Source organism: Pyxicephalus adspersus, chromosome 7 (assembly GCF_032062135.1).
Source record: "Pyxicephalus adspersus chromosome 7, UCB_Pads_2.0, whole genome shotgun sequence".
In the NCBI taxonomy this organism is placed as follows: Eukaryota; Metazoa; Chordata; class Amphibia; order Anura; family Pyxicephalidae; genus Pyxicephalus; species Pyxicephalus adspersus.
Genome location: NC_092864.1, coordinates 12,515,284 through 12,538,370, shown reverse-complemented (window position 1 = coordinate 12,538,370; position 23,087 = coordinate 12,515,284). Strand labels below are relative to the sequence as shown.

Sequence of the window (23,087 nt, the reverse complement as noted above, 5' to 3'; positions counted from 1 at the left end):
CTGATTGCTCTCCTTAGCTGTCAATATTAGCTGGCACATCCTGGTATCCCCTGTGGCTACCAGGTCTGGCCAAAAAAGATCGCCGAAAATCAAAACAACAAAGAAAAGGAGGACAAAGATGGCGGCGGGAAGGATGGAGGGCAGGTGAATGTATTTAACAAATTGTGCCAGGCAGGAAAGGTTTTTCTTATTGCAGAATAGACTTTGCCTGTCCCTACTGCAAAATATGACCTGTCTGATTGCAACTTTTTGAAAATAGAAACCCTATTCTGCTCTAAACTAGCAACTGTTAGATTATTTTAAACCAAAAAAAAAGATTCAAGATGCAGAGTTTAACTGAACAGGGCAATATTTTTAGACCAAAATGCTGGCAGAGGGATGATACAATCATGTATTTTCTGGTTCCTGTGCAGTTCGTGGCTTTGCTGCAAAGTTATGTTTGCAGTCTAATTATAAGTAGAGAGATGACTTAGGAAATGCTTCTCCTGCCTGCAGCCGACTTATGACACCACCTCTACCATAACAAAAATACTGAACTGAAAAGAGATGAAAGAAGGCAAAGCTTTCCTCAATACTTATATTGTATATCATGAAATATCAGGAATGAATTGATCCAGATGCTGAAAATATTACTTTCTGTCATTTTTATTTTAAAGCCTTCCTGGTTGTTAGAGTGTTTCAGGAAAGGGTTAAGCTTTGCACGGCCTCCAGGGTCTGTCTAGCACTAGATTAAGCAATGGAACACCGTTTCCCCAGACCCGTGGATTGTTACCCAGGTTTTAATAGATTGTGGGGGCAGGAAGGCAGGCTGCAGGTTTCATATATATGTATATTGACTGAGTTATGACCGTGGCTGCCAGCCCAGCGGTAACAAACACTTTGTAAATCAGGGACACCAAATTAGTAATAAAAGTTTGTTCCTACTGTGTGATTTCAGATATGTCAGCTTCCACATACTCCCAGATTCATTACCAGACCAAGGTAATTTTTTTTTTTTTTTTATAGCTTTACACAAGCTGGAATTACAAGTGCACGCTGGGTTGGCGTCTTGCTGGTCCCTACTCGTGGCTGAAATGAGAAGCGGGGACCAGAGAGGAAAAGCTGTAGGTGGAGAAGTCCTGATGGCAGTGGGGAGCCGGCACTTGGCAGTCAAGCCTGACCTGCTATGGTTAACCTGTTCTGGTCTAGCTACAAGACCTACTGGTGGGAGGCCAGCAATAATAACATAGGGACGTATGCTTTTTATAACATACGCACTGCTTTCAAAGAGAATGTATAAAGCAAGCCCATATACTTTTTCATGGTCAGGACTAAAGGATACTTTACTTTATATTTTACACCAGAATAATTAATAATTTTAATATGTTAATAATATGAAATAATAATTTATACAGCTTGCAGATGAAGCTTTTGGACTCCTTTTCTGTTGCCTCGCTGTTTACATTGCTCAAAAGCTCAAGGTAAAAATGTAGGAACATAGGTCATTAAGTCAGAGTAGTAACTTTTCTGCCTCACTTTAGACGGCTACATGGTATTGTTCAATTAGATACAGGGAACCTGATTTATTAAAGCTCTTCAGGGCTGGAGATTGTAGACTATCATAGGTGAACTTGGACGATCTAACAAACCTAGAATGGGTTTCCTAAAATAATTTGCTAATATTTGGCTAAAGCTTTCAATACTGGACCTGATTAATTCCAGGTTTGCTAGATCACTAAGGTTTACCCATAATAGTCTTTGTTCAGGCCCAGGGACCCTGAAAAAACTTTTGTGGTGTCAGTTTAAAATTGCAGTAATAAAGGCTGTGGCGGCTTTGATGCCTGTAGTGATTAACCGGATACTCTGTGAGTGAATACTTGCGATAGACAATCCATTGACTGGTTGCATGTTTAAACCAGTGTTTCTCAATCATGGTTCCTGCAGAGGTTGCTAGGGGTTCCTTGGGTAATGAGCAATTTGTGCTTCTCAGGTCAAAAGCAGCATTCTTCCCACTGACCTCCAAGCTTATATATTAGGAGCTGTAGACATGGAAATTATAGCAGAGGTTTCCTAAAGGCCTAAACGTTATTTCAACTGTGCTTTTACATTAAAAAGGATTAGAAAGGCTGCTTTAAACTCTTAGTATTGGTACTGACACAACAGAAGGCAGGGTCTTTGAAGTTCATTGGCAATAATAAATGTCAATCATTGCAAGGATTTTTCTAATTAAAATAATATATTCAGCTAATAAACTTGAAATAATTTACACATCTTGCCAACTCCTTGCACAGCAGCAATGGATGGGCAGAATTGGGATCCATTCAGTTGTCCTGAATGCACATGTGGTGATAAGGAATAGCAGAAAGGTGACTTTATCCCTTTTCTCCTTGTGCTGTCTGATTACATGCTGGAGCAGTCAGTTGACCCAAATGGGTTGATTAACTGTAATAAGGAAAAGCTGTTTTGTGTGGCAGAACTGAATAAATCTCGGGAGTAGGTTGAAAGAAATGCAAATCCTTCAAACAGGCAAAACCCCCCTTGATATATTTCAGTTTTATTCTATGCTCCGTGTTCTCCCCAACCCCTTCTAGCAGGGTGCACCACCCAGCACTTTTCAGTAACCACCTGGCTGTTTTTGGGTGGTTACTGAAGAGTACAATACAGGGGCCGCCACCTACCTACAGCTTCCTCCCACCCAATATTCCTAGGAAGAGTACTGAGGCTGTTTTTTCAGTTTTCAAAATGTTATATATATATTTATATATATATATATATATATATATATATATATATATATATATATATGTATATATACACACTGACCCATATATTGTGGCTGGTACATTGCCCTAAATGGCAGGAGCAGCTCTAGATAACCAGAGGTAGATATTTCAAACTTCTCTTCGTTGAAGGTAGAGATGATTTTATGGTGATGGATTTTGCCAGAAGCTGTTACTTCTGGCTCGCCGCATACATATTTGGCGGGCACTATCCCAAGATTAAAAAAAATCCCTTAACATGTGTTTACCTTTAGCAGCAGCCAGGAACATGAAATCCAAAATCACTAGTGAAAAAACAAATGTGACGGAAAAGGAAAATATAGAAATAAGTCTGCATTTTCCATTGCTGCACAAAATAACTGGGCGCCTCGGTTTTCGGTGGCCAAACTTCTTGAAATACATTGGGGCATATGTAAATATTTTAATGAGTATTGTAAATTTAAGGGCCAGCATATAAAATGCTTTCACTCATTTATGTAGAGGCAGCATATAGGGATTTACAGAGAACAATGCACCTCTTACATTCAATTGGGCTTCTACTCTAAAGCACCAAGCAGTCTAATGTCCGCACTGTTCAGTACTAGTCGCATATTACAGCTTGTCTGGATGGAAGCTTATTAACTCACCAGTACGTCTTTGGAATGTGCATGTAAACTGGTACACCTGGAAGAAGCCCCACATTGCAATGAAAGCGTGCCACCCACTTGTTCCCAAATGTATTCAGACAAAAAGTTTAATTGTAGACGCTTCCGGAGTATATTACAATTAGGAGTGGTATTTGGAAATAATGGAGGGATTCACTGGTCATTGAGAAGGGATAGCAACAAGTTCTCAGCCAAGACTTGCTGATATTTGCATGGCAGAGCGCCCAATGGTTTCAGGAAACATTGTGACCGCTAAAAGATTTCAAATCCCCCGAAAAAAGAAATATTGAATCTGAAGGGAAATCATCTTCCACCCATTATAAATGGAAGTGGGCCAGACGCTGACAGATCTGACATGGTAGCAAATATGGACTGAAGGACGTGGCCCGTGTTTGAGCAATTGAGCAAATCACATTAGGAACATCTATCTGTCTTGTGGTTTCTCCCTGTCCCCACCCAACAATTGGAAAAAGAGAATTTCATACAAGTTTGTGCTGTGTTTTCGGACTTATGATTAATTGATTACCGATTGGAATACTGATTCGACCTGTTGGTCTGGAACAAAATTAGCAGAAGATCTTCTATTAGATCAGTGTTCATCAACCAGGGTTCCTCCAGAGGTTGCTAGGGGTCCTTTGAGCAATAAGTAGTTTGTACCTCCCAGGGCAGTTTAACAAAACCAATGATCTTTTTCTCTATCAGTAAGAGTAGCAGCGTTCCCATTGGCCAGTCTGGTAAAGAGATATTCTTTCCAGTGACCACCACACTAATATACTGTGAGCTGTGGATATAGTAATTATAACAGGGGTTCTCTGAAGACCTAAAATTTATTTCAAGGGTCCCGCATGTTAAAGAGGTCAAGGAACACTGTATTAGAGGGTGTGTGTATTGGGCCCAAGATGTATTTATAAGAGATCAGTAGTTAGACTGCACAATGGGTGTGCTGGACCACTGGAAACAGTTGACAGCTCTCATACGAAGGTCAGCAGTCCCTATTTTTCTCCAAAAATGAGGAATTTAGGGTGGCTTGAGATTTATTAAAGAACAATAATAAGGAAATAAGCTTTCTAATGCACTTTGGTAATATATTAAAATATTTTATACAGAGCAAACCTAAAAGAGTTACAAATGGTGCAGAGAAAAAGACGGAACAACTTCAGTATAGAAGTCAGACAGACAATGGCACAAGAGGGTGACAGAGAAAATCTCTCATATTGAATGAGGTACAGAACCGGCTTCTCGTCCATAAATCCCGTTCTTGTAACACTTTTTTAACCCTGGAATACCTTTTAAATAAAAACAATAAATTGCCTCGAACTGCAAATGTAAATATGTCATCAAATATGGTCAACTTCGTGCAGCTACCAGAATGTGAACAAACTAAATCTGTCAAAACAAATGAATTTGTTTGCTTACTGAGGACTTTGTATTCTTAACATATAAAAACCCTGTCTGCTAATAACATCTAACTTTAGCTAAACTTTCTTCTGTGATTTTTTTGTAGTGGGGAAATAGATTAAACCTTCTTCAGGATATTTAAAAGAGGCACCTAAAAATTTGGAAGGTCCACTTACACTCTTTGGCCCCCATCTGCTGATCACCTACTCTTAGCTTGACCTCCATTGACTGAAGTTTGACAGCACCAACCTCATTCTCAACCTTGCTTCTGCTTCAGGTATAGCACCGTTTGTTTGTCTGCTTGCTGACAAAGTTCTGACCTGACCTTGACTAAAATCTTTGCTTACACCTTGTACAGAACCATGGCTGTGACCAGGGAGTATGTGATTTTGAGCTCTGCTGAAGACCTTCTGCCCCACCTACTAGAATGTAAGCTCTTTGGGGCAGGGTGCTCTCCTCCTTCTGTGTCAGTGTCTGTATCTGTCTGTCATTTGCATCCCCTATTTAATGTACAGCGCTGTGTAATATGTTGGTGCTATATAAATCCTGTTTGTTAATTATATTATTATTAATAACAGGAAACATGCTCTGCTATCCTTGCATTGATTGGCGCTGTTCTCCACAGCCCCTTTTAGTCAGGTGCACCACCCCGAACTTTTTAGTAATCACCCAGCTGTTTTTGGGTGGTTACTGAACAATTGGGTCACAATACAGGAGCTTTCATCCACCGATAGACTCTTCCTAGACAGCTTAAAAACAATTCTGGGGAGAATACTGTATGTACCGTTAGTGTCTCAAAAAAGTCAAATTTCTCCACAAAGTTGCAGTTGTAGGCAAAAGGAGGCAACAAAATGAGTTTGTAGTTTTAGCTGGGCACACCACCCTGCACTTTTCAGTAATTACCTAGCTCTTTTTGGGTGATTACTGAAAAGTTTGGTCACCAGCTGCCTACAGCTTTTTCTCAAACAGATTAAAAAAATTCTGAAGAGAATACTGGATCTTCATTGATTCTACAGACTGGTGAGGGATTCTTACATTTATAAAGGATTTAAATTCCTGAATTAGGAATAAGCCCTCTTTCTTTTTCCATCACCCCTTTCAATAAAAGCATCAATTATTATCATTTCTAGCAAGGTGACTAACAATTTACAGATTGGGTATTTTTTACTTTACACGGATTTCACTTAATCCAAACTTTACTTTTTGTACACTGGTTGAAGAATGGAGAAAACCAGTAACATAAAATGGCATTGAAAAACTTGTCCACATGGGTAAATAACTTAAATAGGCCCGGTGCTCTTCTCGGTTTGCTCAAATGTAGTGGAGAAATGAGGAAAAGTGGACAACTGGGTCTCTTAAACTTGGTCGCCTAATTCCTAAAGCCTGAAACAGCTGGACTTGCTTGGGGTATCTGAAATTAAGGAAAAAGCCTGAAGCGACAATACGGAAATATTTTCCAATGTAGCTCTGTAAAAGTGTTTCTCTGCTTTGTTATTAAGTCTGGGGAATGTCACCTTTCTTGGCCTGGAATACCCAGAATTCCACTGGTAATGCCAACCATCTTCTACAACAGCACAGAAAGCACCGTTCTCATCTCAACACAAACAAGTACAACCAAAACTTGAAAAAAAAGTCTTTAGGTGAATCTAGTGAAAAAGGTAAATAAACTTAGGTTAATATATGTTATGTTAATATACTAGACACACATTATATTTTATTGGTGACTCCAGGTAAGCAACTGAATGCACAATTGAAGGAAATATATACAAAAGTGTTTTACCTGCCAAAAGATTTTTAAAGCTATGCACATTCTCTTGTAATCCACCCATGGTCAATGGCGCCTCTATCATTGTCTGGTCTTAACGCTTGTTCACAGTGATGGGTGCAAAGTTGTGCTGTTCACAACAGATAGAAGCTGACAGCATCTAGCAGGCATATAGGTTTTTCCAGGAACTGGGTTAAATAGACTACCACATGCTGCAAGTCGCATGGAACGCAACCACCCATCAAAGCTGCCACCACTTATTGAAGTGAATAATAAAAACTTAGGGTAGCAGTAGACTTATCCAGTGTTCTCCCCTGCCCCTTTATGCGGGGCGCACCACCCAGCAGTTTTCAGCCATGACCCGGGTGTTTTTGGGTGGTTACTGAAAAGTTAGGTCACAATACAGGGGTCGCCATCTGCCTACAGATTCTTCCCACCCAGCTTTAAAAAATTCCTGGGGAAAATACTGCTGATGGCTGGGGCCACACTGTAACTGCCTGCTAAATATCTGTGTGAACAAGCCCTTTACTGCTTATATTCATGGCATCTTCCTCTGCAATCTGACTTAAAACACCCTTCTCTACCACTTTGCATAAAGTGGTCCCCCCAACTCCAAAATTAAAAAAAAATTCACTTACTGTTGACTGACATACAACCACTGCTGGAAGTCTGTCCCAATCATTCATTAATTTTCAGTAAAAAAATCTTTTTTTAGGTTAGTTTTAATGCTAGTTTGAGGACATCTCCCTGCATTCTTGATCTTGGATTCATACTTAAAATTACAGCACTACTAAATCTAAAGAATTCAGTCATGTCTACCCAGCGCTCAACCCAGAATTTTTTTTAAGCCGGGTGGGAAGAAATTGTAGGTGGGTGGCAGCCCCTGTATGGGACCAAACTCTTTAGGAACCACCAAAAAACAGCCCGGTGGGTGCTGAAAAGTGCCGGGTGGTGCGCCCAGCTAAAAGTGCCTGGGGAGAACCCTGCTACCCTTTTCCTTTTTCTGATGAATGTTAATTTTCTTCATTCTCCCCTAATATGCTTTATATCCCAGGCATTTCCCCATTTTTGTTGTGCATGCCCATCGTATTGCCATTGCCAGCCTGACAAAGGTCAGCTTATTATAAGAATGTACTTAATGGTTACTGAATAGTACAACAATTCCATGATCTGGATGTGAACCTACAAATTAAAATTTAAAGTACAGTATAACCCATAAAAAAAATCACACATAGTACTGCAGAAACAACAACATTTTTTTTTAAAAAACACTCAAAGCAAAACTATGTTCAAAACTTTGTTTCTTAAAAGTTTTATAAAGAGTAGGAAATTGGAAAAAGAGAAAGGATACAACTTTTTATTTTGTGTTCCCACTTGGAAGGTTTATTCTGACTTCCTGTCCTGGTGACTACACAAATGAAAATGAGTGAAAATCTCCCTATGCAGTTAATAGCAACTCCGACCCCCAGTCTCCCAGTGATGACTTCAAAAATATTCCCCAGTTTACCCAAGCAAAGTAAACTTTAGCCCGAAAAAAAATAAAATCCCAACATTGGGTTTCCACTTTAATCTTTGAAATGCTTTGGGTTGTTCTGCTGATCAAAGACTGCAAAAAGTATTTACACTTTGCTTTTGGCGTTCCACACATTCATGCCATGGTTTCTGTACCATCACCTGTACCTGTACCTGCACCTGACTTTATGGCTAGGCTGTGCTTTACCATTGGGTTATTTTTGTAATATTCAAATTACACAATACCTTCCGAAGGCTCCGTATGTGTTGACAATCCGTAGAGGGTTGAAAGACGTGTTCATAACTTGTCTGGTGTTCATGAGATTCATGACAACGGGTATACTGAGATAGGCAATGAGGACACCGAGAGACACCTGTAAGATCTGGCGGACATATGAACCTGCATGAAAGTGACTTAGTTAGCTGTGTGAATCTGGGAACATTCAACAGAATTATACCTGATTTTTCCCACAGTAGAATATTTATTGCAATGAATAACGTGAAGCGGCATCAGGACAGCACAAAGCTTCCTACATATCATCTTGCTGTTAGTAACAAATTCCCATCTTGTAATAACTTCAACAACTACCCGTACTCTGTTAATGAGAAGTAGACAGGGGGAGTTGTTGTGTTTGACAATGGTCATCTTAGAAGAGGAACTGTATTATTATTACACAGTATTTATATAGCACTAACATATTACGCAGTGCTGTACAAAATCCATAGACCTGTCACTAGCTGTCCTGCAAAGGGGCTCACTATCCAATGTTCTTACCATAGTCATATGTCAATAATACAGGCTAAATTGGTGAAACCAATAACCTAACTGCATGTTTTTGGAATGTGGGAGGAAACCGGAATGCCCGGAAGAAAACCCACACAAACACGAGGAGAACTTGCAAACTCCATGCACATAGTGTCCTGGCCGAGATTTGAACCTGGGACCTAGCGCTGCAAAGGCCAGACAAAGGAATGCAATCATCACATCTTAGGACTTGTAAAGGTGAAATGTACTTCATTTCTCTCTATAGTTTAATTAAGAGGGGAAGGAAATTGTTCTTGTTCCTGCACTGAATTTATTTTAGAGCCATACACCTATACCCAAACTGGAGTGTATGGACATATAGTAGTAGCCTCTTTCAGTAAATGCTCAGTGTACCTTGTGTGATGTTTGATCTCACCTGTGCAGGTTCTTATTTATCCAGGGTTAGTATATCTAGTAGAAGTTATTCTTATTCTGATGGACTTTTCATTGTTCATTCAAGAAGCTTTCTTTGTTCATAGGATTGTCAAGAATTGGTTATGGTCTGAGCCCAGTAAGCTCATGAAGCTTTTGGCCATGCTAAGCCATTGAGGACAAAGGATATCGCATATCTGATGCACATTTAAACAAATAGGTCCTCCTGGAGGGGCTTTGGCACCTAATTCATCCTAACAATTACATTTCCACATCCAATGTTATATCAAAGCACACTTTTTCAGAATCAGATGTGTGTAATGTGTCTTGAATATTGAAGCTCCCTGAACGCATATGGTTGAACACACACAGTAAATTTGCTGGAAATGATCTTTCATGAGTGACAGATGAATGAACAAGCACTGTGCACACAATGCCATTTTGTTCTATAAAAAGGTGAAAGAGAGTGAGTGGCACCCAACTGTGATCTCCTTGATTGACTTGTATAGCGGTCAAATGGAATCAGTCATTCATGGATCGGACCTGACGGATTGATGAATGACGTCAGGTGACCCGAGATGGTGGCCTGAGATGAGCATGACCGTTCATTATGGTTAATATTCATCTGACGTATCTAACTAAATATTGAAGGATTACCAGAGAAACTTGCATGAACCAATCCTGCATTTCTTTAAGGCAAACATGTTCTGTTGAAACAAGAAAGGATTTTCCCCCTTTTTGTATTCCCTATACCTTAACTTCAATGGAAAAGCAGACAGATCAAGGAGGTGAACCTAAGAAATCTGCTTCACGGATCTTTCCACTGGAAAATCCAGGAAAGTAGCAAACCAATGCATGAGCCAAACCCATGAAATGAAAGGAATATCACCTTTCCATAGATTAGCTTTTTAAACATAGGAGCCCGTATCCATGATCCTTACTAGACAAGAGGCTCCATGGCTGTGACGATTGTATAAAGAATACAATATTACTGTTATTCTGTATATACATTGTGAGATTAATGACTTCTTACAAGGCCTCATTAGAAACACAAAAAATAAACAAGGAAATGCTGTAGTATGAACTATTTATTTGACATATTTCCAATGCTGTTCATGTGTATACAATAAATTATCTCATGTGTGAAGTAAATACGGGATTTGTACAGTTCATTGCTAATAATGTAAAGGCTTGCACAACCGTGAGCACCAATTGTAAGTCAGATTGGTTCAGCCACACCTTGGAGAACAGCTCACCTTTATCATAGGTGAGAGTTTATTCAACGCTCCACCACTTGGATTGACACATCCAAGACCATCCAAAACCAGAGCTATGTGGTATGAAAAATGTACTCCCATTAGCCACCTCTTAAACAGAATTATTAATAAATTAGGAGAAAGTGTTTTGTCGGCGAAGGGTGGAGGTAGCCAGAATCAGCTAATATGCTTGCTAGAAGGTTTGTAGCAAATGCCCATCACAGCCATTGAACTGGTAAATTCTCTTTATTTCCAGCGTGCTGAGTCGCAATAAATGCGGCTCAGCATACTACAAAGAATATGGGAATCACTAAAAATGGAGAACATTGACCAGGTGAAAAGGCATGGAACAAAATGGCTAAAAAATAGCCCTATTATGGCCCAGTAATATTTTTTTTATATTATTTGTAATGTTTATATTACAAACCTCAGTTAAGTAATTTGCTATAAGTAGCCACTGTGTCAATTTTATGCTAAGGCTAAAGAGAAGTTATCTGTTTTTGGGCATATGGGCAGTGGAGTGGCTCAGAGGTAGCACTGTGGCCTTTGCTGTGCTAGGTCTCAGGTTCGAATCTTGACCAGGACACTCTCTGCATGGAGTTTGCAGGTTCTCTCCCTATCTGTGTGGGTTTCCTTCTTACATTCCCAAAAACATGCTGTTAGGGTAATTGGCTTCCCCTCAAAATTGTCCTTAGACTGTATTAAAGACATAGAACTATGGTAAGAACATTAGATTGTGAGCGCCTTTGAGGAACAGCTAGTGACATGACTATGGACTTTGTACAGTGCTGCATAATATGTTGGCGCTATATAAATACTGTGTAATATGACACATTGATGTCTACAGCAGCCATCTTGAAGACCTTATGCCTTACTGGCAGAGAACCAAATGATTCTTGTTTGGTAAGACTGTCCCTCTTTTAGAACTAAATCCATGTGCCCCATTCTTTTTTATTTGTCTCTGTTTTTGTCAGATGTAAAAACCTTTATAAAAAATGCATTAATTAGCAACTTGAAGTGTTATGGTTCTTTCTGACATGTAGTCAAAAACTGTGCAGTTAGTTAGTCCATAGAGCATAGCAAATTACTGCAATATGTTCAGCAGCAGCAAACCGACCACAGGCCAACATATCTGAATGCTTTACTCTTGCATTTGTGGTGCAGTTCCTCCTCATAAGTAGGAAAAGAAGCTGTGTGTGCAGCAATTTGTTGCTTTGGGGAACTGTACTGCAATCCCATTGCAATCACAATGCAAATATGTGCACAAAATGTTCCCATCCACTCTGACTAGGTTAAATGAGAGTAGTTGGGAGCTTGGTTCAGTACTTTACAAGTCTGAAGGCCTTCTACTTCACTAACCTTTACATTCATTTTCTAAGGTATTGCATTCATTACCTTAAAAAGTCAGTAAAAAATGACAGGGTCAAAAAGCACCTGTTGGTTTGACCAATATTTATGTGTCAGGGGGGTGTCCTTTGCTTTGAATAGGTTATCTTTGAAGTTAAAATTCACTGTATGTATTGCAGTATTCTCCTCAGAATTTTTTAAGCTGCGTCGAAAAAACCTATAGGCGGCCCCTGTATTGTGACCCAAATTTTCAGTAACCACTCAAAAACAGCCGGGTGGTTACTAAAAAGTGCCGGGTGGTGCGCCCAGCTAAAAGGGGCTGGAAAGAACACTGATATGGTGTCACAGATGAAAGATCAAAGAATCAACTCTTTTGGAGGACTTTCCTTTCAATGAAACCACGGACTGAACAGGAAGGGCTCAACCATGTTACAGTCTGAATGGCAATCAACTATCTTGTAAGACACACTCAGGTCACAGAGAACTAGAAAAACATTTTGGGACGGACATTGAATCGCCTTTGTTTTGCTTGAAGAGAGCTCCTCCATCAGTTTTAGGCACCGAATGTTACTGATCTGATTATGGGGTTCAGTTTCCTGTACTGTACCGTTTTATTGAACTCAGAATAGCAAGGATGGAATAACTTAGTACAAGGCCTCCTTTTAGTAGCTGATCCCCTAAATGAAGTTGGCAAGGTAAGAGAAATGAGCCATCCTTGACTAAACACATCGGATTCCACTTAACACTGACTTTTCATTAATGAATATAATTATAGTTCTTTCACAAAAACAACAAATACATCCTAATTTTTGGTTTAATCCACCGATGGGCTTACCATAACTTTTCAGTAGTCTGCCTCCTTCGGCGTCTTGTCTTTGGATCTTGGCCACTTGATGTTTAACTGACCCATCCTTAGAGCTGAACAGGAAGCTTAGGCTGGCATCATCAAAACAGGCGAGACTCGGAACGATGGTAAGCCAGTTTAGGAAGCTGAGGTTACCACTGAGGATAAGAAGAACCTGAAAGACATAAAAAAGAAGGATTTATGGAGGTGGTTAGATGTCACAGCTCCTGGGAAAATGGAAATAGATCCAAAAGTGGTACTAAGGCTGAGTTGCAGACAAACTACTTACGGGGGAGATCTAAACCCCAACCGGATGACAGTTTGCTAAGCAATGTTTTATTTTTTTTAAAAATAATATTTTATCATTTCCAACTCTTATATCTCATGGCCGCTGATCACCTGTATGTTCTTTAGGCTGTCTCCTGTGTACATAAACTCTTTCTGGCATTACCTGCACAATGTTGCTTTAGACTTCCAAATAGTGACTATGCCTGTGCAATGTGTGTCCGCAAAGGCACGCTGACCACACAGACAAGGAGACAGTTTTCACCCTATAACAGGGGGAGCCTTAACAAGGACCTCCATGGCTCTTAGACTGTAAGCTCTTTTGGGCAGGGTCCTCTCCTCCTCCTGTGCCATTGCTTGTATCCCTCTGTAATTTGCAACCTTCTATGTAGTGTACAGGGCTTCATTGATGCTATATAAATACAGTTTATTAATAATAATAATAATAATAATAATGGCAGATTACCATTACAGATTAAGTATTTTTTTTATTCAAGAAAATTGCAGATTTAAAAAGATTTAACTTTTCTACGTACTACATTGCCACACATTAGAGATACATATATGTGAGTGTTCTTAGCTACAAAATATTTGTAATTCTGTTCATCTAGTGTTGCACTGATGGTACCTCTGCCCAATAAGCATGGCAAGCTGACCACACGTTTCACCCCTACAGTACAATTCAGCCATTATCCTGTCCTGTTGATAGGATAATAAAATAACATCCTCAGTCTGGTTTTGCTTCCCTTAGCTGAAAATGTATTTTAATCATTTGTTGGACGAATATATTACTGGATGAAAGGGTCATCTTTTATACCTGCCTGGAGTTCAATGGATTCTATCTGACTAAAGTAAAGGAACTGAAAAGTGTGTCTGACCACCATGAAGGTTTATAAAAATGAAGCCAATTCAATGGCAACTCTCTATGCTGTTTATATATCCTGCTGCTTCATTTGCCTCAGGGTTAACTCCAAATCATATATGGTTGGGCAAAGTGACAATGTTGATTCACAGAGGGTGATTGGAAATTTAAGAAACCTTCACTTTGCTGTGTGGGAATGAAAACAATATCACATGGGGGGGGGGTTTCCAAGAAACTTCTGATGGTGTAAGTGTAAGGTGAGTATGTGCAAAAGGTTGGAAAGTCAACACCTAAACAAACGTGATTCTTTATATAGGAAAAGCACAGGTTCTCTTTATGTTATTTTGGTCCTCCTACTAATCTTCACTATAAGGTGGGAAAGAAAGAGTTACTGCATAAAAATCAAATGACTCGACTGTGAAAACGGGTAATAAAAGTGAAAAAAGTAATTTCTTGCTCATGTCAGATTGCTGAAGATTAATCTTATTCCATTATTTGGGGCCAAAACAGACAAATTCTCTTGCAGGATGCCAGGGGCACTTGTGGGGCTTTGTTTTTATGGAGGGGTTTCCTGGCTGGGATATGTCAAAGTCACAGCCATTAATCTGACACGATGTTTGTGCTGGGCTGGGCAGTGTAATTTGGAATGTCAGCCATGAAGGGCCTCCTCTAGGTCTCTCCACAGCCAGCAAACCCGGGCTCAGTGACTGCACGGATTGCTCTCGGCAGGATCCCACCCTAACGGTGGGTGGTGAGTTATCCTATAATCGCAGCCCGCACTTTAACCCTTCCCGTGCGACATTATGGGTCCGATTTATTAAAGCTGTCCAAGACTGGAGAGGATAGACTGTCATGGGAGGACCTAGGTGATCCAGCAAACCTGGAAAATTATTTGCTATTAGTTGGCAAACATTTTCAATCCTGGACCAGATACATTCCAGGTGTGCTGGATGAGCCAGGTTCTCCCATGATAGTTTATCTTCTCCAGTCTTGGAGAGCTTTCATACATCAGGCTCATTGTGTATATTGCTTAAGTATTGTAACATTGAGTCATACATACCAAAACCAAATGGAGCCCCATGATGCCTAAGGTACCCAACAAGCAAATCAGCAAGCACAATGTGACCCCCTATGCTTATGACCTCCCCCTACCAGTAACCATTCAGTTGACATTTCCCCTTACCTGTTCATTTATTCATTCTTCCTGTAGACTGTTAGCTCTTGGGTACAGGGCCTCTTTCTGGCTGTTTCATGTATTTTAAGTTCCAGTCTTCATTTCCCTTTCCTGCTGACCATGGCACCAAACACTGTTCTAATATGGAGGAATATCGTCCGAAGTCCATACTGAACTTCTGCAAGTGTCAATCTACTGTGCACCCCACTCAGACTTTTGGTTCCTCCTGCTAAACCTATGACCCTGATTTATGAAAGCTCTCCAAGGCTGGAGAGAATACACTTTCATCAGTGAAGCTGGGTGATCCAGCAAACCTGAAATGGATCTGGTCCAGGATTCAAAACATTTGCTAGCAAATAGCAAATGATTTTTAAAAATCCATTCCATGTTTTCTGGATCACCCAGTTTCACTTCTGAAAGTGTATTCTCTCCAGCCTTGGAGAGCTTTCATAAATCGGGGCCTGTAATAACATGAGGGTAAATGGGAGGAACCACTGACAGCAGCAAGGAAATCAGACTGACGCTACTGAAAGTCTTGTTTTCTGTATAGACTTCAGACGATGATTTGTTTTATCACAGCAACATTTGGCTGCAGTGGGAGAGGTATTTACATTCTTTGCAGGGAAAAGGACAGAATTACTTTAAAGAGGCTCCGATTCCAGACTATTCAATGCAACAAAAATCTTCCAAAAAGATTATATGTACATTTCTATTTCTTGCATAGACAACCAAAACCCTTAGACTATTGTTGGATAAAGTCCTTATGGATGAGATGCAGCATCTAGTATTAAAAATATTAATCCTGGTTTACTGGCCCATTAAGTTGCTGCTGAACCTAACACGTCTGTGATTCTAAGAGGTTCTAATGAATATAAAGAATTACCCCAACTCGTTAACGACCTGTTCCCGTGCTATGATTCATAACTCTGGATGGTGAGCAGCCTGTGAGTATTACTGATGAATTAGCCCCAACATATAGCAGACCCGTGCCCCTTACAGGGGGATATGTCACCAGCTGAAGCAGCGAGGGGAAAAATTCAATATACTGCACCATAAAAACAAACAGAAGCCATAAAGTGGCTGGAAAGCATGGGCCAGGGAAACAATGACGCCCCTGATGGGAGACATGCTGCTTCATTACCAGACTAAGACCCCATAACGAGCATTTCCTGCCGCTGCTTGTATTAGGCGGGGAGTTATAACCGCTGCAATTAATGGGAGAAGGTGACAAGTGGGGCGCAGGTAGTGCTGTACGGACACAGGCTTGCAAAGGAATGGGGTTATGGGTAAATCTGAATAGACACAGACAAGTCATACGGTCTAAACAAGCCCAACACAATCAGGTAAGATTTGATGATATTGAGTGTAAAAGATAATGCCAGATAAGTATTGGCCAATAAAATATAACAGACTGCAAATTACTTGACTATTTTTTTTTTATTAAAAATCAGCTGTTGCATGTTTTTAATAGTTTTAATTGAAGATGCAAGTGGCAATAATGGACAAGTGTGAGTGGGCCCTCAAATGTGAACCTGTCATCAAGAAAGCATAAGGGCAATCTGGCTGCTATTCTGATCACCTGGCTTTACCACTTTTACTGACTTGCAATAGGTATGCAGATGCGGAAACTTCTGAGATCCCCATTGGTGTAGTAACAGGGGGATCCAAAATGCTGCAGAGAATGGAGCTGTGTCATGCTGCTTTCTGGAGCAATTGCTGAGACTTCAGAGCAGAGGCACAGCCTTGAATTCCTGAGCTCAAGTTGAGAACAGAAGCCCTGAAATGATGACCAGGTAGGTCTAAAGGGGATGGGTCTAGAAATGAAGTGAGATTAGCTGAGGTAGACAATTGAAGTAAAGCATTAGTCCCACTTTTCATCCATAGTCTGTGGCAAGGAATGGCGCACAGTAGGGGCCAACAGAACTCTGTAGGACACCATTTTGTGCATTACATAGACTACATAAAATAAATGCTAGACTTTTGATCCCTGCTGTAGTCAGCCTATTTCAAACTAATAATAATATGTTGCCTTAAATTTAAAAATATGGCCAAAACATACCATGTTATCCTGTTTGTGATAATGCACCTCAATGGACTGGAAACTGAAAAGGCATCCTAATTATTATTTTTTTTAATAGAAGAGTTAGAATCTCTGTTATTGAAACTTCCTGTTTTCTATGCCACAAATCACCTGGTCAGGAAGAGAGAAGAAAATCTCCATAGCGGAGACACATGATTCTGACCTATCCCCTTCTACATAACAATGGTTTTTGTTGGTTTCCCCACCAGGGAGGCCGTCTCTAGCTTGCATTTCTGTCTGCAACTTGTCATATAGAACGTACAGGAAGAATTGCCAATGAAGACACAGACATTAAAAAAATCACCTATCTTTACTGCACAACACTCGAAAATGCTAGTACTTATTTTTCTAAATGATGACAGAAAACCAATAAATTCCACTGTTGGGTTAGAGTTTACTATTGAGGTCAAATAAATTACCATTTTGGGATCACTGAGGTCTCCTTTATTACAGCCACCCATAGCACATATTACTTTTGGAGTCAGAAGTCATTTCTGGTCTCTATGTGGAGTTGTATGCAGTGCTTTGCCCATTAGGATAAACCCACCGCTCTTCATGCTGCCTTCAGGTAGACTAGGTGATACATTCTGTAATGTTTTTTCAGTAAAGGTGATTTGGTGCACTTTTTTATTGTTTAGCAATTGTTTAATCTGGAGTTTATTTTTCTGTTTGTTTTCATCCTAAATCTACCCATTCCTTACAGTACAGTTTCATTCTGAGAGAAGCATTAAGCCACTTTTGATGGTGCTTTTTGATGGAGATGAATGATGAGCACTCTTTAATATGACTGAGCAATCCTGACTGCCCATCTTCATGCTGTGTGTACATCATAAGGAAGTCATTTGTGTCATCATGCCAAGGCGAGAGTGGAATTATGGGTAATGATAGGAATGCAAAGAGGCCAATGATTCTTAGTTTGCTGTCAACAATCCTTAAGTGTTTCTTGATTGAAATCTGCCGCTTAGAAATCATAAATGAGCTTACATCTGACAGCTGATAGGAGAGGGGTCACTGTGCAGGATCTGTAATAGTTACAATGTTTTCTGGAAGCCACAGAAGCTGCACACTTTGTGTTATCAGATTAAAGAAATACCATTGCTATGCTGTATTTATACTCATCAGTGCTCAACCCAGAAATTTTTTTAAGCCGGATGGGAAGAACTTGTAGGTGGGTGGCAGCCCCTGTATTGTTACCAAACTCTTAAGTAACCACCCAAAAACAGCTGGGTGGGTGCTGAAAAGTGCCGGGTGGTGCACCCAGCTAAAAGCGCCTGGGGAGAACCCTGCTCATTACCTGCCTGTTATGTTGATCCTCTGGACCTAATATTTTTGCTCCACTAACTGAGTGAAAGTTCTGAATTCCCTGACCCCATGCTTGTTCCAGATCCATGACCTAAACTGCACCATAGCCTAACATATTTTCAGCAGAGATAACCTGCTTATGTCTCTGTTTCAATATTCTGCTTTGCAAATTCACAATTTGTTTTGTAAAAAAGTTTATCCAAAAACAGAGGACGCTGTCAAATAGCTATTTGCTTCACAAGTTCATAGTATGGAGTAAATGTTACGTTTGGTGGAGAGTCCCCCGTTGACACCTCTGCCGTGCACATTCTGCCCCGTGTGATGATCACAAGGTGCTGCAACTGGGCCGCATGTCTTTATTAAGCACGGCATTAATCAGAGTAATTGGGTATGTAGGCTGAGGTTATAAAACCATGGCATGTCTAATGAAGGAGTGCCCCATAGAAGGAGCGCAGAGTTTTTAATCTAATAATGTCAGTTTTATGGATTATGACTGCAGTTTTATGGAGTGTGATATGAAATGGTCAAGATTCATTGCTCTCTCTGGATTAATTTGGAAAAGCAGTTTTTCCTGGTTCTAGGCCCGAAAACAATTATTTCTTGTATATGTCCCTCTCCCGGCACTGTATACACATCTCTCTACTAGGAAACAGCAAGCGTCCAAACATAAACATCTGAGAAAACCTGGACGAGGCCGACATGATTATTGTTATTCATACAGACAGTGCCGCCGCACAGACCCAGGGTGGCTGCGTGGATTGTAAACTGTTGTGTATGTCATTTGTTATAAAAGCCAGACTTTATCTATTAACATTGAGGAGGAAGACAAGATCACATTTTAAGAGTCAGAGATCTAGACGCTGCCTAAGGCTTTGCATCTCCAAGGTCTTCACATGTGAAGGAGTTCTAGCGGAACTAAAGTGCTGACAGGCAGACTTTATTAAGAGACTGTGAAGTTGCATCTCTCCAACATGTCTCCACCGCTCTGTCAGTAATTTTTTCTTATAGTCTACACCAGTGTTTCTCAACCAAAGTTCTGTAATACCCTATGGCTCCTCCCAAGGTTGCTAGGGGTTCATTAAAATGAGCTTTTGGGATCTCTCAGGTCAGTTTAAGTGGCACCAACGATCTGTAATGGTCACATTCTTCGCAATGGTCAGCAAAGTAAGAGGCATTCTTCCACTGACCACCACACTAATGAGCTGTAAGCCCTAGATATAGTAATTATAGCAGAAGGGATTCCCAGAAGACCTGAAAGTTGTTTCTTCATGTTAGAAAGGTCAAAAAACACTGGCGTACACAGAGGAACACATACACAGCTTATTGCATATCCTCAGCAAGATGAAGTAAATAAAAGGTGGAAGCACAGGAGTTATGTCACCTTGGCATCGCTAATGAAGAAGGTTGAAGAACCCGGATGAAGGCCAAGTGAAGATATCATCAGTTTAGAAACAAGATACATGGAGGACGTCGCTGGAGTAATATTTGGAAGGGGAGTTTATTACCACTTTTAGGTGTCCGATACCTAGGTAGTTGATGAACCAAATGATTGGCTAGTAGAACAGTGACTTTTTGTGTTAATGATTGTGAAGTCAATTGGCATGATGTGTCAGATGACATGCAAGTAACAGTTAAGGTAATAAAAGCTAACTAGTTCTAGTAAAGCAAACTGTTTTTGGACCTCTGATCTACATATGCTTGCTGGACATCCAAGGTAGGGCTGACTATGTCTCTATCCTAATTGTAAATCATTACAATTTTGGAGCATATCTGTGGGAATGTGAACCTGTCCAGCTAGAAGCACATTTGTGAGGTTTGTGAATTATCATCCAAATGGTGTTCAGTAGGGTGGAGGTCAGGGCTCTGTATGCACCACTTAACTTCCACCCCACCAAACTCCTCACACCATGACTTTATGGAACTGGTTCTGTACATAAGGAACTATTGTGCTCGAGTTGGCAGTGTACAGTTATCTAAATTTTTTTTTATTATTTACTTGTGTATATATATATAGTGCCTACATATTACACAGCACTGTACAAAGTCTATAGTCCTGACACTAACTGGCCCTCAAACGGGCTCACAAGCTAATGTCCCTACCATAGTCATATCTTATTGACAATTTGCAATTGCCAATTTTGAGGTAAAGCCAATTAACCTAGCTGCATGTTTTTGGGATATGGGAAGAAACCGGAGTACTCAAACACAGGGAGAACATACAAACTCCATGCAGATAGTGTCCTGGCCGAGATTCAACAAAATCAGAACAATTATTTGGAAAGGTTTTCACATTTTCATGTCCATTTAAGTCCGTGTGGTGGTCAAGTACAAAAACATTTGGCCACATGGTGTAGCATGTGTATTTATTTTTTGCTGTTTCATACAATTAATTTGATAAACGCTTTTTGTTCTTGGCACCTAATAGAACTTATGATGAAGGATTTCAACATTCTGGAGAAGGTATCAGAACCTACCGGGCAATTAAATGTCTGTAATGGTCGAAAGGGATAACCATTGGTATACTGATATCAGTACTTGCTGGGTGAATCTCTGTCTGTACATACACGTTTTGCAAGATGAACCTTTTAAATATCTGGATGGAAGGATTTTCTTACAATGCAATCTGCCAGCATTCTGTCAGATTATGAGCCAGGAAAACAATGGTATGTGAGAATTTCCCATACTCTCCTTATACCATAATTTTAATACTGACCCCATGGACCTAAGAGGAGCCATTAAGCGGAGTCATTAACATTGTCATAAGGAGAGGTCAGCAGCCCAATGCTTCTCCTCTAAGAACCAATCCTCTTCTTTAGATCTGATTGTAATGGGAGGTGGAATTGTGCAGTGTATGCTGGCATTAGGTCTCTTAAAATGAAATTATAAAGCTAGATAAAAACTTCCACTCAGAACACAACTGACTTTTCATCTGGTTTCAGTTAAAGGAAAAAAAATATCTTTTAAATTTTATTTTTCTCCCCAAAGTTATTGCTGAAAAATAGCTCGTAAAATGACAGTAAGCAAGAACATTTAATTAGCTCTCCCGCCTTTCATCTTCTGTCATGTTATTTCTATCTGGGAGGAATTCCGCTTCACATATCGAGCCAAGGGAACCTTAACTATATCCTGACTGCAGGTTTTAAAGGGGAACTCCAGCCTGATTACAGGCAGGGATATTGTTCTGAAATGAGCATCAGGTGAGCTCACTATGTAGAGACAATCAGCAATTCTACCTCTTCTCTTTGTCATGTCAGAGGATGACAAGAGCTCATGGCCATAGCAATATGGACACCCAGAACACAAAACAACATATTGACTTATTACACCGGGCATGGCACTCAAGAGGATGACAGGCAAGTTTCATAAAAGGCCTCATTTACAATACAAGGTTTCAAAAAGTGTCATTTTTCCCTGAATGGTGGTAAATATAAAAGAGCCCCTTCAAGTTGATATCAGTGCCAAAAGTAGTGTACTCTGGGGGTCAGTGTGGTGCCCCTTTACAAAGTAATCCACATACACTAGTAGATGGTAAAGTGCTCCTTTACATTAGTGGTTAGTTAAGAAGGTCCCCTCACATTGGTGGTTTGTGGGTAGGTGCCCCCTCACATTGGTGGTTTGTGGGTAAGTGCCCCTCTATATTGGTGGTCAGTGGGTAGGTGCCCCCTCACATTGGTGGTTTGTGGGTAGGTACCCCCCTACATTGGTGGTGAGTGGGTAAGTGCCCCTTACATTGGTGGTTTGTAGGTAGGTGCCCCCTTATATTGGTGGTGAGTGGGTAAGTGCCCCCTTAGACTGGTGGTCAGTGGGTAGGTGCCCCCTTACATTGGTGGTCTGTGGGTAGGTGCCCCCTTAGATTGGTGGACAGCGGTGAGATGCCTTGTTACATTGATAGTGAGTGAGTAGGTGTCCCCTTACGTTGGTGGTCAGTGGATAGGTATCCACTTGCATTGGTGGTCAGTGGGGAGGTGCGGCACTACAATGAGGGTGGTGGGTAGGTGCCCCCTTACATTGGTAGATCTCACCTATTAGTAGTGAAGTGCCCATTTATATCGATGCCCAATACCGCAACACCAACTTACTTTGGATGTCACTATTTTGTTCCCCTTTCCATTGGTGGTCAGTAATGTGGTGCCTCCATACTTTTAAAGTCTGTAGTGTACCCTTTTTAAATTGGTGGTCAATTGTAAAGTGCCCCCTTACACTAGCAGTCTCTGGTGATATCCCTCATCACATTGGGGCACGTAGAGTAGTGCCCCCACTATTCTGGTGGTCAACAACGTGTTTCCTTACATTGGTGGTCACCAGTGTGGTTTCACCAACACCGATGGTCCAATACATTAGTGGCTAATGGTATAGGTCCGCTTTATACTGGTGATTAATAAAGTTTTCCCTTTACATCAGTGGCAATGTTATCATTAAATCGTTGACCATTGTAAAGCTCCTATACTTTGGTGGTAAATAAACTAGGTCAAAATATGTGACCTCAAAACACTTTTGGTTCTGGTTAAGTTTTTCATATCGACTTTAGACTTTGGACTTCATATGAAGTTGATGGAGATCCCAGCTCGGGATGTTAACCACCTGGGCGTTACACTGATGTCTAGATTTCTGTACCAAAAGCGTTACAGGTTTTAATGAATTTTTTTTTTTTTAAATTGTAGACCTGTAACTTACAGAAATAT

General features: G+C 40.4%; 1 protein-coding gene across 2 annotated transcripts in view; it reads right to left on the bottom strand.

The window, feature by feature from the left end:
• Nucleotides 1-23,087, bottom strand: part of LOC140335099 (lipase maturation factor 1-like) — a 160,806-nt gene that overhangs the window by 20,376 nt on the left and 117,343 nt on the right. For both annotated transcript variants that reach the window (XM_072417480.1, XM_072417481.1), the window contains 2 exons: nucleotides 12,694-12,877; nucleotides 8,325-8,478 (listed from right to left, as the gene is read on the bottom strand). In XM_072417480.1, the coding sequence (XP_072273581.1) occupies nucleotides 8,325-8,478; nucleotides 12,694-12,877 (338 nt within the window). The remainder of the gene's footprint in view (nucleotides 1-8,324; nucleotides 8,479-12,693; nucleotides 12,878-23,087) is intronic.